The sequence below is a fragment of the Lutra lutra genome, chromosome 12 (assembly GCF_902655055.1).
Source record: "Lutra lutra chromosome 12, mLutLut1.2, whole genome shotgun sequence".
Lineage (NCBI taxonomy): Eukaryota > Metazoa > Chordata > Mammalia > Carnivora > Mustelidae > Lutra > Lutra lutra.
Window position 1 is genome coordinate 92,193,852 of NC_062289.1, and position 18,674 is coordinate 92,212,525.

The 18,674-nt window shown below is 43.8% G+C and overlaps 1 protein-coding gene across 1 annotated transcript in view; it reads left to right on the forward strand.

Annotated features, from left to right (window-relative positions):
- SUDS3 (SDS3 homolog, SIN3A corepressor complex component) overlaps nt 1-17,688 on the forward strand; it is a 210,080-nt gene extending 192,392 nt beyond the window's left edge. Inside the window, exon 14 of the mRNA XM_047698315.1 lies at nt 17,666-17,688. Coding sequence (XP_047554271.1) covers nt 17,666-17,673 — 8 coding nt within the window. The 3' untranslated portion in view covers nt 17,674-17,688. The remainder of the gene's footprint in view (nt 1-17,665) is intronic.
- Nucleotides 17,689-18,674: the final 986 nt, after the last annotated feature.

An 18,674-nucleotide genomic window follows, 5' to 3' on the forward strand; every position in this document is an offset into this window, starting at 1 on the left:
TTGCTGTTGTGGCTGGAAGTCTGGACAGAGAGTTTGTAGTTGGTGGTGCTTGCTTGTAGCGTGTGCTGGGAAAGAACATTGAAAGACCATGAGCTATAGAATGAGACACACGTGGGGCAAAGTTGCCATTCACCCAGCTGTTTGATCTTGGGCAGCTCAGTCTCCATCAACCCTAGTGTTCTTCCTTTAGAAAATGGAAATAGGGGTGCCTGTGGGGCTCAGTGGGTTAAAGCCTCTGCCTTCAGCTCAGGTCATGATCCCAGGGTTCTGGGATCGAGCCCTGCATCAGGCTCTCTGCTCAGCGGGGAGTCTGCTTCCTCCTCTCTCTCTCTCTGCCTGCCTCTCTGCCTGCTTGTGATCTCTGTCTGTCAAATAAATAAATCAAATCTTAAAGAAAAAATAGAAAATGGAAATAATATTTACCCTGCAGGCTTGTTTTGAAAGTTAAAGAAAACACATTTAACTTGTCTGGCTCAGTGATGGGCACATAGCGGTGCTCATTCAATGGAACCTGTTACTGACTTATTCAATCACCTTTTTAAAAAGATTTATTTTTATCTGAGAGAGAGAGAGAGAGAGAGAGAGAGAGCATGAGATGGGGGAGGGGCAGAGGGACAGGGAGAAAAACAGACTCCCCACTGTCAGAGTAGGGAGCCTGACACAAGGCTCAATCCCAGGACCCTGAGACCATGACCTGAGATGAAATCAAGAGTCAGATGCTTAACTGACTGAGCTACCCGGTGCCCCTCCAATCACCCCCCCCCCCTCCAATCACTTTTACAAAGAATTCTATTTTACTGGTTGGATTCTTTGCTCCTTGATAGCGAGGATACGAGCAGGGATGGTAGAGCCATTTGTGCAGGCCACAGCCAGGATGCTGCAGGAATAGGACCGGGGAGGGGGAAGGCAGAAGAGGCATGAGTTGCCACCAGCAGGGCTGGAGGTGGATAAAAGCCCAGAGGGCAGAGGAAGTGGACTCCCTGTTCTAAAGCCCATCAGCTTGGACAGATGAGCAGATGCAGATTTGTTTTTTTTTTTTTTCCACCAACCAATGAAAATAGGCAGTCCATGTTGGGCCAGAGAAGACTGGGAACTTCCCCAAAACAAAAGGTGTTTTGGCAGCTGCTTCTGACTATTCCTTAAATTCCTGTCCTGGGGTAGACTAACCAGAGACAATTGTCTCCAATTATCATAGCCGTTAACGCAGGAAATGAATGAAGGAGAAACCCCCCACATACCATGAGGTAACAGGGGTCTATTAAGAAGAGGAACAGTGAGAGAGAGTCAGCATCCTCCTGGGTCAGGGAGGGCCTGGGTTTCACCCAGCAACCTGGGTTTATTAGGAGGAGGTCTGTTTAGACAGTTATCATCCAATATGTCAGGAAAGGGCTTACCTGCTTGGTTAGTGGCCAAACCCATTCTGTAAGAGGCCCTTAGGTCAGGGTCTTGATTTAGGGTCATGAGGGCCAGAGCATAGGGTACCTCCATCCATTTGCCCTGCAGAAGAGATCTGACTCTTAGATCATACTGACGCTTCATGTCCCATTAGTGGGCTATTTCCCCTGGACTTCTAAGGAGTACTGAGTCCATTCAGTGTTACAGAAGAAGATTAGTCTTTTCTTAAATCTTGCAATCCAAATTGTTTCCATTGGGTTAAAAGGCATCCCAAGGGAGATTCCTTGGGGACCCAGAGAAGGAGATCCCATGCTCCTAGAGAAGTAGAGAAGCTTCATTACCAAGAACCACCCCTGCCCCGACTCCTGGGTGGTGTGGTTTCCCTTGCAGGATATGTCAGAAGTCACTAGTGTCAAAACGACTGGAGACATCCCTCAAATGAAATCACTCTGAACACTGCCTTGCTCTCTAGGAGAGATGTTCGCCTTCCCCCCCATTCCCCCTGCCCCCCACACCCCTCTCCCATTGCATTCTAGACTACAGATGGGTGCCAGTGAATGGATTAGAATACTGTGTCACGCCAAACATGCCATTTTTTTTTTAAAGATTTTATTTATTTATTTGACAGAGAGAGATCACAAGTAGATGGAGAGGCAGGCAGAGAGAGAGAGAGGGAAGCAGGCTTCTTGCTGAGCAGAGAGCCCGATGTGGGACTCGATCCCAGGACCCTGAGATCATGACCTGAGCCGAAGGCAGCGGCTTAACCCACTGAGCCACCCAGGCGCCCCAAACATGCCATTTTTAACCCATGGAAAACACTAGAAAACTTTTACAGGGGGAAATTACTCAATGTTGTAATTTAAGTAGTTAGCAGGGGACACTGACAAAGAATAGTTAAGTTAGAAATCCATCATAGTCTAAGTGACATTCTAACACGGGTAGTCTTTTACAGCTGATTTCCCTAGGAAAGGGTTCCTGCCTAGGTTTTCTTGCAGCTGGGTACGGGTTTCGGCTGGCTCCAAGCAGAGGTCTCACAGCCAGAAGTGGCTAGACCAGAGATGTGGAGGAGATCACATTAGACCAATGAGGAGGAAACCTTACATGGGAGTCTTACTACGGGCAGCCGTTCTAGTCATTTAGGTGGCTCTCCCATGTCCAAGACAGACAGCTTTGTATAAGGACAGAAACAAAGAAGTCCTCAAGTTTCTTGGTTTTTTTTTTTTTAAGACTTTTTTTTTTTAAGACTTTATTTATTTATTTGAGCGAGAGCACGAGCACAGGGAGAGAGGCAGAGGGAGGGGGAGAAGGAGACTCCTCACTGAACAGGCAGCCTGATGCGGTCAGGACCCTGAGATCATGACCTGAGTTGAAAGCAGGCACCCAACCAACCAACTGAGCCACCCAGGTGCTCTAGGGTCTTACTATCATTCTGGCCAGGGTACTAGTTTCCAGCCAAGGGCAGGCTTTATTCCTCCCATAGAGTAACCACAGACTAGAGGATTACAGCCTGAGCGGTTGGTATGAAAATGTTCCAGTAACACTGTACTTGAAAAGACCCTGAAATGAAAGTGAAGGAAGAGAACAGAAAGTCCTTACCAAGTCTCACCTAAGCTCACAGTCCAGATAAGAATACTCAGGCCCCACACTGGGTGCCCCCAAAATAGTGACCCCTCCCCCTCCACAACTCATCTTCAAATAAAATAAACAAAAATACAAACAAACAAACAAACAACTGAATGAGGAAAAATTTGCTCCTGTCTTGTGTTCAGTTCACCATAGCTGAAATTAAATAGTTATTTGGAATAACAATCGATTTGATCTCTCTCTCCCTTTCCATGCTCCCTGAGGGCAGGTGTGATGTTTGATTTTTACCTCTGTGTGCCCAGATGAGCATAGAGCATCACATTGAATGGTGGTTCAGTAAATACTTGAACACATGACTTGATAAGGATGTGAATTCTCTACTTGTAAATCTTTGCAGGTCTCCATAAACACCCCACAGTTTGGCAGAGAAGAGACTCTACAAGGCCAGAGATGTCTGTATTACTGGCCTGCCTGAAATGATACTATCAAGAGTCATTCCTGGGGTCTTGAGTAGAAGTGACAAGCTGGTGGTCCTTGTATCAAATCCAACTTATCAATGTATTTTGTTGATTCTGTGCTGTGTTTTAAAGGTTTAATTTATGACCAACATTTAAAACTTGGGGAGAGGGGCGCCTGGGTGGCTCAGTGGGTTAGGCCTCTGCCTTCAGCTCCGGTCATGATCCCAGGGTCCTGGGATCGAGCCCCGCGTCGGGTTCTCTGCTCAGCAGGGAGCCTGCTTCCCTTCCTCTCTCTCTGCCTGCCTCTCTGCCTACTTGTGATCTCTCTCTGTCAAATAAATAAATAAAAATCTTAAAAAAAAACAAACTTGGGGGAGATTCCACATAAAAAGCCAGTTTCTGCTTCTGTGGAAAAAAATCAGAAGGTTACACAACTCCGGGCTTGCTTCTGGCAAGAGTTGGCAGGAGTTGAGTGACAGTGCCCTCATGCAGGACACATGCCCTCCAGTTCACCTAGTAGGCCCACTCTTCCTTCATTCATGTTATCAGCCTGGCTCCTGAGTTTTCCATCTCCTATTATTATCCCTCAGTCCATATGTTCTTTCAACAGATACTTAGATGTTAGTGAAAATGGGGATCCAAAAAAATAATTATGAATGTTTTCTGATCTCAAGGAGAGTAGGGAGTGGGTATTAAGAGACATAAATGTAGGGATGCCTGGGTGGCTCAGTGGGTTGGGCCTCTGCCTTTGGCTCGGGTCACGGTCTTGGGGTTCTAGGATGGAGGCCCACGTCGGGCTCTCTGCTCAGCGGGAAGCGTGCTTCCCTTCTCTCTCTGCCTGCCTCTCTGCCTGCTCGTGATCTCTCTCTGTGTCAAATAAATAAATAATATCTTTAAAAATAAGAGACATAAATATAGAGACAATCCTTAAAAAAATATGGACTAGTTGATAACCTAGTATAATTGTGGGTTAGTTCCCCTCCCTCCCAGAGTTATATCTACTCAGAGCCTCATAATGTGACCTTACTTAGAAATAGGGTCTTTGTAGATGGAATTAGTAATTTTTACATCTTTTATTTCTGAGGTTCATCATATCTTTCTTTGTACCCACTCCAAAACAAAGAGACTGACGTTCTAAGGGGTAAACTACCTTGTCCAAAGTCAATCTTTTTTTTTTTTTTTTTCAAAGTCAGTCTTTTGCCTTCAAATCTGTTACTCTCGCTGCCATATGTCAATGACTAGATCTGTCTTGGTCACTGCTGTATATTTAACCATAGTGCCTGGCACAAGTAGGTGCTCAATTAATACTTTGTGACCAGAATGAAGCAAAGGACCTGAAAGCAAGATCTTGCTGCAATGAGGCAGAAGATGGGTTAAGTCCTCCCTAATGGGGGGAGTCTGGGATGGCCCCCAGAACAAAGCCCAAGGCATAGTTGATGCTCAGTAAACACGCGTTAAACACGGAATGAATGAAGAAAAAAAACACTGAATGAATGAATATGATTTTGGAAACCACTGGGTGTTTCGTGTGGGGCATTTTCAGAAGAAAACTGCCAGACAAATAGTCTGCTTCCCAGTCGGACCTGACCATACCTTGCCTTTTCTACTCCACCACTCCCCGGATTAGAGAACTTGGTCAAATCAGATTGTGCTGACTTCATCCCTGCCTGGCGTTCTGCCCAATCCCTGACACCTGTGCCGTTAAAAATAGATACTGGTTTGTAAATGTTAGACAGCTGGCTCTGCATGAGGCTGGCAGCTGGGGGCTAGCAGGGCTGAGGTCTGTAGCATTTGAGGTGCCCCTCGGGACTTGAATCTCCGTGGAGGCACCTCTGTGGGCTTCTGATTGTGAAGTACAGAGTCCTGCAGTGCTCCATTAGCTGCAGTTTCCCCGGAAAGGGTGTTGGAGGGATGGGTGTCAACCTCATTTCATTATTTAGTTTTGCTCTAAATTGGGCCTTTCTCAGGTAATGTACATCAGGAGGCATTCTCACACTGTTGCTTGGGTGACACTTTACATTTTGTTGAGCAGACACTCCCTTGGTGCCAGAAGTCCCTCCACCTGATTAATAATATTTCCTTCAACCGGACTCTGTATGCCTTTCATGTCTCCCTGGGTCCCCTGTGGAGCTGCCTGGCTGGCTTCTCACCAACCACGATGACAGCTGACACAGAGTGACTTCATTTCCAATTTCAAGGTCACTCCCTCTGGTACCCCCACCCACCAGCCCACTCCCACACATACATACACCACTGAGACTAGTTCATTCGAAGCAGCCTTAAGGTACAGCCTACTGGCTGAAAAACTCAAAAGACGCCTCCAGAGATAGTCTACGAACAACCTTCTAAAGATACCCAAACCTCCCAAGAGAACTATCATTGGCTCCAAGAGTATGGACCTACAAAGGGGGTGGCACTGGACTCCTAGGCAGAGGGATGATTAAGAGCATGGAGTCACACATGCTTGTGTTTGCTTGTCCTAAAGGCATCACCTTGGTCTCTGAGCCTTAAGTTCCTTATCTGCCAAATGGGGATAATAGTACCAAGTCGTAAAGTTGCATTGGAAAGTAAATGAAATGAAGTGGGTGTCGTGCTTTGCAAATAGTAACTACTCAATAAATGTTAGCTCTATTATTCTTACTCATAAAAATAATGATGAAGCCATTTCCCCAAGCAGTAGACCAGGGGAAGCATCAAAAGTGGGGATGGTACTGTAGATGGCTCTCACTCTTGAAGGAAGAGTTATGCCCAACAACCCAGGCAGCAGACAAGGAGTCAGAGGTGTGTATGAGTCAGAGTTCGAATCAGGAGAACAGAACCTTCTGCGGTTTTAATACCAAAGGAATTTAATGCAGGGAATGGATTGCATGGGTGAGCAAAGAACAGAGACGCCTAAGGAAGTGAAATGGTGAAGTGACTCAGAGGTTGGCAATAGCAGGCCGCTGCTTCTGTCCCAGGCCCTAGGGACATAGACAGGATGGTGTGAAAGGGAGTTGGGGGTCACCCTTTGAAAGTTGGAACTACAGAGAGCCTTCTAGCAGGAGCTGGACTTAGAGAAGTGACATGGCTGCTACTAGAGATGCTGCCTGAAGCTGAGAAGAAAGGAGGGAAAGACTTAACCTTTTTTTTTTTTTTTAAAGACTTAACTTTTCTCTTTCTGTTACCCACCACTCTCTTAACCTGGGCCTTCCACTGGCCAGCTCCGGATGCCAGCCAGCAAGGGGTTATGGGAAATGTAGTCCACAGATGTCAGCCACCAGGGATAGAGAGATGAGCAGAAGGCAGGGGACGGCCTGGGACAGATAGGTCCAGGTTTGAAGACTTTGTAGTATGGTCACCATATAAAACACGGGATTCCCGGGTAAGTTTGAATTTCAGATAAATAATGATTTAATTTTTTTTAGAAGAAGTACGCCTAAACGAAATTTTTATTGTTCATTTTGACAAACTAAAAAATTTCATTGCTTATCTGAATTTCATATGTAACTGGATATCTTGTGTTTCATTTATTAGATATGGTTACCGTAGGTTAAAGGCAATTTTGGACCCATTGGAGGCTCCTGATTCTCAGACCAGATTAGGTAGGTGACAGGTTAGGAAGTGGAGGGAGAGAAGAATGAGGAGATAGATACCAAGCCACCAATGGATTAATGTTGCCACTGCTTGTCTTAAAGGGATCCATTCAGTTATTCATTTAGTTGTCTATCTATCCTTCTACATCCATCCTTCTACCCATTCATTCATTCTCTACTTATTGAACTTATTTATCTCTATTGTGGGGCATTGGGAATATATTAACAAGGAGATAGATAGTTTCTTCTCTTGGGCAGCTGACACGCCAGATGAGAATACAAATTTTTAAATCATAAAGCACATGAAAAATGATCTGTTAACAGTTTTAACCAAGTCTGTGAAAGGTTGTACAGAAAGCCTGGACAGTCAGGGGAGGCTTTCTTGAGGAAGTGTCATTCAAACTGAGACATGGGGGATTAGTAGGTATAATTACTTAAGTGAAGGCAGAATTAAGGGTTAGTGTGCCTAAAAGTCAGAACAGCTTAGAAAAATTTGGGAAGGAGTTTGGTGTGTTTGGGTGCTAAGAGAAGGTGCATGTGGGTCCAGTGTGGGGAGCAAAGGGAAAGTGGTACAGATGAGGCTAGAGAAGTTGAGAAGATGAGGGCTGCTGTGTACAGTCAGATAGGTTATATAGGGACAGCTCCATAGTGCAATAGATCGGAGTAGAGAATCATGTGCCCTGAAGTCATTCAGGATGGCCGTACATGGTATTTCCCAATCAGAAAATGCAGGAAACTTGGAGCCGTGGTAAGGAGTTTGGACATTATTTATTAGAGCCATAGGGTGGCATGGCTAGATTTACATTTGAGAAGGATCCTTTGCTAGGTGGAAAGTGGATGGTAGTGGGCCTAGAAGAGACTAGGATAGACCTCACAAATGTATCTCTACATTTGTAGTCATCAAAGTGAGCAGTCATGGTGGTTTGAACTGGAATATTTGTGATGAAGGGGAGGGGGTAGGCAGATCAGAGAGATTTTTTCTTTTTATAAACATATGTATTATTTGTTTCAGGGGTACAGGTCTGTGATTCATCAGTCTTTTTTTTTTAAGATTTTATTTATTCATTTGACAGACAGAGATCACAAGCAGGCAGAGAGAGAGGAAGGGAAGCAGGCTCCCTGCCAAGCAGAGAGCCGGACGTGGGGCTCAATCCCAGGACTCTGGGATCATGACCTGAGCCGACGGCAGAGACTTCAACCCACTGAGCCACCCAGGCGCCCCTGTGATTCATCAGTCTTACACAATTCACAGCACTCACCATAGCACATACCTTCCCCAATGTCCATCATCCAGTCCCATCCCTTTCACCCCCCCTTCCCCTTAAGCAACCCTCAGTCTGTTTCCTGAGATTAAGAGTCTCTTGTGGTTTGTCTCCCTCTCTGGTTTCATCTTGTTTCATTTTTCCCTTCCTTCCCCTATGATCCTATGATAATTGATAAATGATAATTGATAAATGAGATCATGTGATAATTATCTTTCTCTGATTGACTTATTTCACTTAGCATAATACCCTCTAGTTCCATGGACATCATTACAAATGGCAAGATTTCCTGGGGTTTTTGATAGCTGTATAGTATTCCATTGTATGTATATACACCACATCTTCTTTATCCATTCATCTGTTGATGGATATCCAGGCTCTTTCTGTAGTTTGGTTATTGTGGACATTGATGCTATAAACACGGGTGCACGTACCCCTTTGGATCACTGCATTTGTGTCTTTAGGGTAAATCCCCAGTAATGCCATTGCTGGGTCACAGGGTAGCTCTATTTTCAACTTTTTGAGGAACCTCCTTGTTGTTTTCCAGAGTGCTGCACCAGCTTGCATTCCCACCAACAGGGTAGGAGGGTTCCCCTTTCTCCTCATCTTTGCCAACATCTGTTTTTTCCTGACTGGTTAATTTTAGCCATTCTGACTGGTGTGAGGTGGTATCTCACTGTGGTTTTGATTCGTATTTCCCTGGTGCCAAGTGATGTTGAGGACTTTTTCATATGTCTGTTGGCCATCTGGATGTCTTCTTTGCAGAAATGTCTGTTCATGTCTTCTGCCCATTTCTTGATTGGATTCTTTGTTCTTTGGGTGTTGAGTTTAATAAGTTCTTTATAGATTTGGGATACTAGTCCTTTATCTGATAGGTCGTTTGCAAATATCTTCTCCCATTCTTTCAGTTGTTGTTTGGTTTTGTTGACTGTTTCCTTTGCTGTGCAAAAGCTTTTGATCTTGATGAAGTCCTAATAGTTCATTTTTGCCCTTGCTTCCTGTGCCTTTGGCGATGTTTCTAAGAAGAAGTTGCTGCAGCTGAGGTCGAAGAGGTTGCTGCCTATGTTCTCCTCAAGGATTTTGATGGATTCCTATCTCACATTGAGGTCTTTCACCCATTTTGAGTCTATTTTTATGCATAGTGTAAGGAAATGGTCCAGTTTCATTCTTCTGCATGTGGCTGTCCAATTTTTGCAACACCGTTTGTTGAAGAGGCTGTCTTTTTTTCCATTGGACATTCTTTCCTGCTTTGTCAAAGATTAGTTGACCGTAGAGTCGAGGGTCCATTTCTGGGCTCTCTATTCTGTTCCATTGATCTATGTGTCTGTTTTTGTGCCAGTACCATACTGTCTTAATGATTACAGTTTTGCAATGGAGCTTGAATTCTGGAATTGTGATGCCGCCAACTTTGGTTTTCTTTTTCAACATCCCTCTGGCTATTTGGGGTCTTTTCTGGTTCCATATAAATTTTAGGATTATTTGTTCCATTTCTTTGAAAAAGGTTGATGGTATTTTGATAGGGATTGCATTAAATATGTAGACTGCTCTACATAGCATAGAGAGATTTTCAAGTGAGTGGAGGGGTGCCACTTAGACACACTTTGGATGTGGGGGGTCATGAGCAAGGGAAATATCTCTTAAATTTCTGCCTTGGGAAGTTGGGTGGATAGATGGTGGTGGTGTTCTGTGTGATGGTGAACCCAGCTACTATGAACAATCATTAGAGAAATAAAACATAGGATCAAAGAATTTCTTCAGTGAAAATTAAGGGGCACCTGGGTGGCTCAGTTGGTTAAACAGCTGCCTTCAGCTCAGGTCCTGATCCCAGAGTCCTGGGATCGAGCCCCTGCTCAGCAGAGAGCCTGCTTCTCCATGTCCCTTTGTCTGCTACTCTGCCTACTTGTACTCTATCTCTCTGTCAAATAAATAAAATCTTAAAGAAAAATAAATTCAGCCAAATCTAGCTTATACTTCCTTTTATATTTAAACTAGAATGAGCTGCTCAGTTTTTTTTGGCCAAAATATTTTCTTGATATTCTGAATTATTCCTCCCTGGTTGTGTGCTTTTTCCCTCACTGTCATAGGGAAAGTATAGTCCTACCACATGACCATTTTTTTACTGTATACAAAAGCAAGATAAATAGATTAAAATATTATTGCATTTCATTGTTTCTAAAATAAACATTAAATAGCATTGTGTCATCTCAGAAGTTGGGGTGCTTCTGGGAATCAGTGGCATCTTACAATCACTGCCGGCCAGACAGACATCTTTTATGTGGTTGTCATTGTCTTCAGTATTTGCACACTTGGTTCTTATTCCTCTTAGCCTGAATGGGTCACTTGGCTCCAGAATGCTTTAGTCATCCAACCATTAAGGACCACTGAAGGAAGGACTATAAATTCTGGTTGTTGTCTAAAAACCTTCTGCTATTTCTGGTAAAAAACAAAACAAAACAAAACTTCTAACATCCAACTTTGCAGGCTGGGGTCATCAGCTTGGAGGAAAACTCTGGAGACAATAGTGGGACCAAGAGTTGGGCACTTAGCTAACTGAACCACCCAGACACCCCCAGAAGAATTGGATTCTGAACACACAAGAGTTTTAGAAATGCCCTACCAGGGGTGCCTGAGTGGCTCAGTGGCTTAGGCCTCTGCCTTCAGCTCAGGTCATGATCTCAGGGTCTTGAGATCGAGTCCCTCATCGGGCTCTCTGCTCAGTGGGGAGACTGCTTCCCTCTCTCTCTGCCTACTTGTGATCTCTGTCTCTCTGTCAAATAAATAAAATCTTTTTTTAAAAAAAGAAATGCCCTACCAATTTCTTTTCCTTATATTTTCCCTTTTTTATAGTGCATAAGAATAACATGTGATAAAAGTCTGAATAAATAAATCTAAAATAGCTCTTTAAGTAGGTATGAAATAAAAATTATAAGTGATAAGAAAGCTTTGTGCCCTAGTTTAATTGGTGGTGTTTTTTCTTTCTTAGGGCTACATAAAATAGTGGTGAGTCAAGGATGAGTCTCGCAAATAAAATGCCAACTGATAGAAGTCATAAACAAAAGAATATATAATGCATGATACTACCTACATAAAGTTAAAAAAAAACAGGAAAAAGCGAGATATAGGGTTATAAGTCAAGGCAGTTGTTACCTTTGAGAAGATAGAGGGAACATAACGGGGGAGGGGCTGCCAGGATCCTCTGAAAGGCTGGCATCATTCTACTTCTTGACCCAGCTGGCGGTCACACAGGTGCTTGCTTTGTGATTATTCATTGAGCTATGCATTTATGTCTAAACACTTTACTCTGTATGCTATGCTTCAATTAAATTTTTAAATATGGTTTCTTATAATTGCTAGCATCTTGGATTTGATGAAATGCAGAAATATGTGTGTGTGTTTAGTATTTTCTCTTTTTCCTAGTATATATGCTTTTTTAATTAGTCAGAGGCATCTATCTCACCCTGGCAAGAATTAGGGTGGCTATAGCAGGAACATAACACGTTCTTTTTTTTTTTTTTTTTTTTTTTTTTTTTTTTTTTTTTTTTTTGGTTTATGAAATAGGCTTTTGATAGTCCAAAGGGAAGAGAGGAGCAGGGCACAGAGTTTATGCCATCACCGCTCATGTGACATAGACTAGATAATGAACTGCCAAAAATGCATGCTGTCCACCAGAGATGAGAGTCACTATGTTGAAGGGACGTGGACATGGCAGTGGGCAGGATTACACCTGGCAGAAACCAAGTATACCAGAGTTGAATTCACAAAAAAGATACAGCCAAGCACTCTCTGTGACCAGTGCCAGGATTGGTATATAAAAGCCTGGAAGGAGTTATGGTGTTATTCCTAGGTCCTTGTATCACATGCATTTAAAAAATTATGCTTCTCTGTATTTTTGAAATCTTCCACAATTCACATAGATGATGTTTGTATTAAGAAAAAAGTTACTTTTAATTAAACAAGGATCTCTGCACAGCCCCCCCTCCGCCCCATCTCCACCGTGTGTATGGTCCTGGCGCCTAGTGGTGCCTGTGGATGTTCTTACCATCCACAGAATGTATTTATAGAATCTTAAATCCTCTTCTCTCCATGTAGCATTCTCAATACTGAAGGCAGGGCAGGCACCCGAAGCTTCCAGGTGAGAGAGCTATATGTAGACCTATCATTCTGAATGGTCCAAGCCTTCAGTTGCCCATACTCCCACTTGGTGCCTTTTGTCTTCAGCAGCCTAAGCACAGAACTTTGGACAGATGCAATCTGTTGGAGGCAAACATGAATTTGGTTTAAAATGCTCCTTTTTCGCCAGTGGCAGCAACTTTTCTTTCAACTGCTACCCAGTGGAGCATATCACCGTATGGCACCCAACTCCATCCCTCTGTGAGTGCCCTGAGGACACGTAGATGTATAGAAAAATAAAACCTAGTTCATGCCCTCAGGGAGTTAGTCTCCTAAAGGAAGCAGATTATATACATCTAGTCAAAACACAGTGTGATGATTATTATGACAACGGAGTGGAGGGAACATATTTTTTCTCCCTCCACTCCCATCTTCCTGTGGCATATACCAAGGAGATAGATATCTTTGAGTATAATAATGACTAGAGGATGGGATAATGGAGAATGTTAATCTTGGCAGTGTGATAGATCTGATTACTTTTTGATAATCCACTGTGAGGGAGGCCAGGCTGAGTACAGCCAAAGGATCTGTGCCCCTTCCTCATGCCACAATCTCCAACCCAACAGAGGAACAAAAGGAGAATGCAAATGGCTGAAAAATTGCCCTGGAAACTAAGCATAAGAAGTTTGAGCAATGACTTGAATAAGCTAAGGGTCTGGGAAGGAAGGGAAGTAGAGAATGAGGGTTCAAGGGGAGGAGGCTTCCAAATTAGTAATTCCTCATGGGGGACCATTCCTTGGGAGGGGTGGGAAATCTTTGGACCTACTGGAGTAGCTTGTAGGCTTTAGCAGAGTGTTATAACAGAATAAGAAACAATTTCAAAATCTGTATTTTCTTTGGAGTCTATAGGGATTAGAATATACCATCCAAATCCCAATAAGGTACTGTTAACATCTTTTGTATGGGGGAATTGATGGGCTATGCATACTTATTTATGGACTTTATAACTACATCCTTCTGGATAAAGAACAAAATTATAGTGCTATAGTGGGTATTTTTCTCTTGCTGTATTTCAACATAGAGATTAAGCATTTACCATGGTCAAGGTGCTGTCCTAGGTGCTGGCAGTGAAGCTGGGAAAACAAATCTCTGGCCTCTTGGAGCTTTATACTTTGTGGGGGAGACATAATCTTATGGCAGCACAAAGGAGAAAGTGATTATTAGTGTCTGAGAGAGGAGGGGACAGCAAGGCTTTCCACCTGTTAAACATTTGGGCTAGAACTTGGAGGATGAGGAAGGCCTTGCCATGGGAGAAGGTGGCAGAAGACACGGTGAGGGCAAAGGCTTAAAGAGGTGTTGTCAGGTGTGTCTGGAGACTCTGGTGGTTGAGCATGGGCAGTCCTGAAGAGACCAATAATTGGTCACACATGGGCCGAATTGGTCCACCAGTCATGTTTGGTTGGGTGAGCACAGATTTTTCAAAATCTGTATTTAAATGTCTTTAGAGGAGCTTGACTACCTCCTCATTCAGTCCCTACCTCTTCCTTGTTGTACTCATACCTGGGCCTCTGTCCCATGTCTCTCACATACATTAAATACACAGGAATTTGGGTTTGCAAGTCATTGGCTGAAATTATTTTTTTAAATTAAAATTTAAAAATTAAGTATAACCTAAATACAGCAAAAAGCACAAATCATAAGCACATGTGGCATAATGAGTGTTTGTGACTGGAACATATCCATGTGACCCGGATGAAGAGATGAATCATTGCAAATGTTTGTCAATATCCACCATCACCCCTTTTGGTCACTACCATCCCCAAGGGTATCTGTCTACTCCCTGTCTTCTAACTGAATATTTTGCTTGTTTTTGAACTTTATGTATATTGAATCCTACGCTAGTCTCATTGTGTCTGGGTTATTTCACTCAACATTTGTCATATTTGTCCACATTGCTGCCTGTAGTTTCTTCATTCTTGTTACCACACTCCACTGTATGATCATACCCCAACATATTAATCCATTCTATCCATTCTAGCATTGATGGGCACCTCAGTAGTTTCCAGTTTGGGGCCATTGTGAATAGTGATGCAATGAACCTTTCTATCCATGTCTTTTAGTGAACATATGAGTGTAGTTCTCCCAAACATATACCTAGGAATGGGATTTCTAGGTTGTCGTGTATGTATATATTTAATATTAGTAGACACCACCAGATAGGTTTTCAAAGTACTTGCACAAATTTACGTTTCCACCATCAGTGGATGAGAGCTTCGGCTCCTCCTCATTTTTGCCTTGGCTAGAGGCTCAGTTGCGTTGTGGAGAATGGAGAGACACAAAACTGGGGAAATTGGCAGCAATAAGATGTTGCAAGATTAGAGTGTTCATTATTTATTCAGTCACACTTTCAGGAATTTGATGAATATTTGCTACATGTCTGATGCTTTAGTAGACTCGGGCTACATCTCTAAAGGGAGGGACAGAATTCCTGTCCTCATGGAGTTTATCGTCTATTGGGAAAAGAAGCATCCACTGTCAGAATTGTAGTACCAATTCCAAGCCCTTATTTTTTAGTTTCCATTCCATGTCTGGTCTGTGGATGGACTTTCTTTAGGCTCTGTACAATTTCAGGCCATGTCTGCTGGGCCCCAGTTAACTCGATCAGCTTCCCTGGGGATTATTAATTGCTTGGACATCTAAATGCATTCAGATTCTAAAACTCCAGTGTCACTTCTGGAGGTCAGTTAGTGTGGGGACTGGATCTTCACAGCTTGGAAATGATCCTGGCTTTCTGATTCATCGTCTGCTTTTTTCTTGCTGCGAGTGGTTGTAAAAGATGAGGTCTGCACCTTGGCCACGGCAGAGTCCTCATTAAATCTGCACTTTTCCTTGATTAACCAAACCATTCTCTTCCGTAGGAACTTCTATTCCTTCACACACCTCACTTCCATAATTGGAAGTTGTAAAAGCCTCTCCTTAACTTGAATCACTGTGTCCTCCCTCTTCTGAGGCCAAATGTCAGTTTTCTCATGATACCCAGGCATGAAAAATAATGATCCCATTGGCAGAAGGGTAGATCAGACAGCAAAGATTTCCCTGGTGAAGAGGTTGTCTATATTGCTTCAAAGTGATTATCGGGGGGGGGGGGGCACCTTGGTGGCTCAGTTGGCTAAGCATTCAACTCTTAATTTTGGTTCAGCTCATAATCTCAGGGTTGTGAGATCGAGCCCCGTGTTGTGCTCCGTGCTGAGCACAGAGCCTGCTTAAGATGGTCTCTCTCTCTCCCCCTTCCTCTGCCCCTCCCCTGCTCATTCTTTCTTTCCCTCTTTCAAAAATAAACAAACAAACAAAAAAACAAGAAAGTGATTGTTGGAACAGGACCAAACTGGGAAGGATACAGGGCATCATGCATTGTGGGTCTGGGGCAAATTTGGCTCCACAGTTATTCCCCCACAATTTATTGAGTAACAACCTTGTGGCAAGCATTTGTGCTGCACACTGACAACATACTGATGAGCATCTCATGGTCTCTGCCCTTGCAAAGCTCTGTCCAGTGAGGAAGACAGATATGTCAACCCAAAAATACAATGCAGTGTATAAATATTACCAATGGAGGAGTTCAGCATGCTGGGATTACAAGGAGGGGACTGTAAGGAGGAGGCATCTCCCTACCCTGTGGTAGAAGAAAGGCTTCCTGGAAGAAGCATTACTAGACTGAGACCCGAGGGAGCTATGGGATTGGGGAAAAGTGAAGAAGAATATTTTAAGGAAGGGAAACACTGCGTGCAAAGACCTGAAAGGAGGAGGACGTGATGAATTTGAGGGACAGAAATGAGTGCAGTCTAACTGGGTAGGTCGAAGAAGGTAAAGTGAGGCAAGGTCATGCTTTAGAGGTGGGCCATTTTAAGCCAGAGGGAGAAATTTGGACTTACAACAGAGAGGGAAGTAGGATGGGCTTTCAAGCAGAGGGAGTGACATGTTTAATTTTGTACTTTAGGGAGATCACTCTAATTGGAGTTTGGCAAAAGGATGGTTCTGTGACAGTTGGGTGGTTGAGAAGAGGGGTCAGAGCTGTCTTGTATGGCAGAAAAACCCTTTTCAGATCATTCTTGGGTAACAGTTTGGTGCTTTAGCAGATACTCTGGGTGCCCCTCCATATGCTAGTGATACCTTTTATGCTTACTCTGCCCAAGGTTCCCAAAGGGCAGCACAATGACTCTGCATAATGGCTTTCTCTGGTAGCTGGAACCCCATGACCTTGTGTCCAGGCTCCACACTCTTAGCTCTCAACCAGTGACTGATGGGAGCTGGTAGAGAAATACCCCAGCTCTCTTGCTGTCCTGGGTGGAATGATCTGATTGCCCACAGTGGTAACCTCTTCAATAACGTACTGTTTATTGACTTCTTTCCTTTCATTATCTTATTTACTCCACTCCCCCTCCTGTATTGGACACTGTGATACAACATGTAGATGTCCCTTCATTGAAGGACTTGTTACCCCAGCTGCCAGGAGTGCAGTTGGCAGATGACCTTCAACTGTCAGTCCCTTTAGAGATCATTTGGCTGCAGACAGCTGCCTTGTGCAGGGACACACCTCGTTCTGGGAAAGCCCACAATCAATGACTGATTGGTGTGCGGTTATAAAGGCTTAGTCATCCTAGCCAAGTTTTGGACCACTCATAAGGGTTGTTCGAGCTTCAGAGCTCTCTTTAGGATTGGCTCAGGTGTTGCTGGGCTTGCCTGCTGGCTCTCCTCTTCCTGCTTCCCGTCCCTGATTCCTTTCCCTTCCTTTTATAGGTGTGGATTCTGCCTGCTAACTCCATCTCAGAGTCCACTTTCTGGGGAACTCAGCCAGTGACACCTACTTTCCTGGGGTTACCCCTCAGACTCCTTGAATCATTGCCTTTCTGCCTTTTTTCCTGGGAGAACCAAACCCAAGACAATACTAGATCTTGCTTAACAAAGTTGGCTTGGTCTGAGTTCCATGGTAGAAGGGAAAAGACAACAAAGCCCAGCAGCTTTGGAAGATAATGATTCAGGACAAGGGGTATTTCTTTGGACAGTAACACAAACCCTGTATCAACTATTTTCCCCTAGACTTGGTTGTTGGAATCTCTAACCATTCATACTTAAATAAATCTCTCCTCATTTTCTCTAAAGTACACTAAAGTATGTAGAGTTGCTCCTGCGGGAAGCTATCATGCTTTATTTTGTAGTGTCTACCCTTATAACTCTCATTTAGGGCCTCATCTTTGAATCCACTGTGTGTTTTCTCTGTCCACAGCTTTGTAATCTAGCGTATCTGGAGAGTCACCAACTTCTTGGACCCCAGTGTTGCCTACTCTGGGACAAGGCTACTGTAGCAACTCTTGATGGCCCACTGTGATTCCCCCTTGGTCCGCCTGGACTCACCTTCAGCTGGTGACAGTTTCCACCTGCATCTCCCTTTTTTGCCCAAGGGCTTCCTCTGCTACCAGGGAGAACAGTGTCAGATCTAACAGCCTCGGCGAAACCCTCAGCTACCAAGGCAGGAAAATCATCGAATAAATGGCCCAGCCTCCTCATCCTCTAATGAGACCATTTACAGGTGTGTTCCACATGATTTCTCATAAGACTTCTTTTTTTCTTCTTTTAAAGATTTTATTTACTTATTTGAGAGAGAGAGCATGAACAGAAGGGCAGAGGAGAGGGACAAGCAGACACCCCATTAAGCGGGGAGGCAGAGCTCGATCCCAGGACCCCAAGATCATGACCTTAGCTAAAGTCAGACGCTTAACCAACTGAGCCATCCAGGTGCCCCTCATCTCTATTTTTTAGTTGATCAACCCTAAATGTACCTTCCAAATTTAGTGAAAACTTACCCTGCTTCCTTTTTTGTGGTAGAATGTGGTAAGTAAACAGAAAAAAAACAAAAAAAAACAAAAAAAACACCTTTATCTTGTTTACATAGGGAAAAAAGGAAGAAGACTGTTTCTCTAAGTCCTTCTCTGAGTCCGAAGTCCAGTCTTTGGACTGGACATGTGGGCCCATGAAAACCTGCTTCTGCCCACAGACCCATTTTCCAGTCCAGGGGAGGAGAATCGGGTTTTGGAGTTTATGCCTTGTCTTGCTCCTATTGACGAGGAGGTGTCTGGCCATGACTGAGTTTGGAAAGAAGTTCTTGCAGAAAATCATCGGCTTTTCTTCTCCTGTGCACTTTGTGGGGCTGCTTTTTCATTCCACGTCACAAATTGGGGAAGGCCCATCTGCCTGTGTGATTAATGAACCCTCTCTGCAGAAGCAGCAGAGATAAA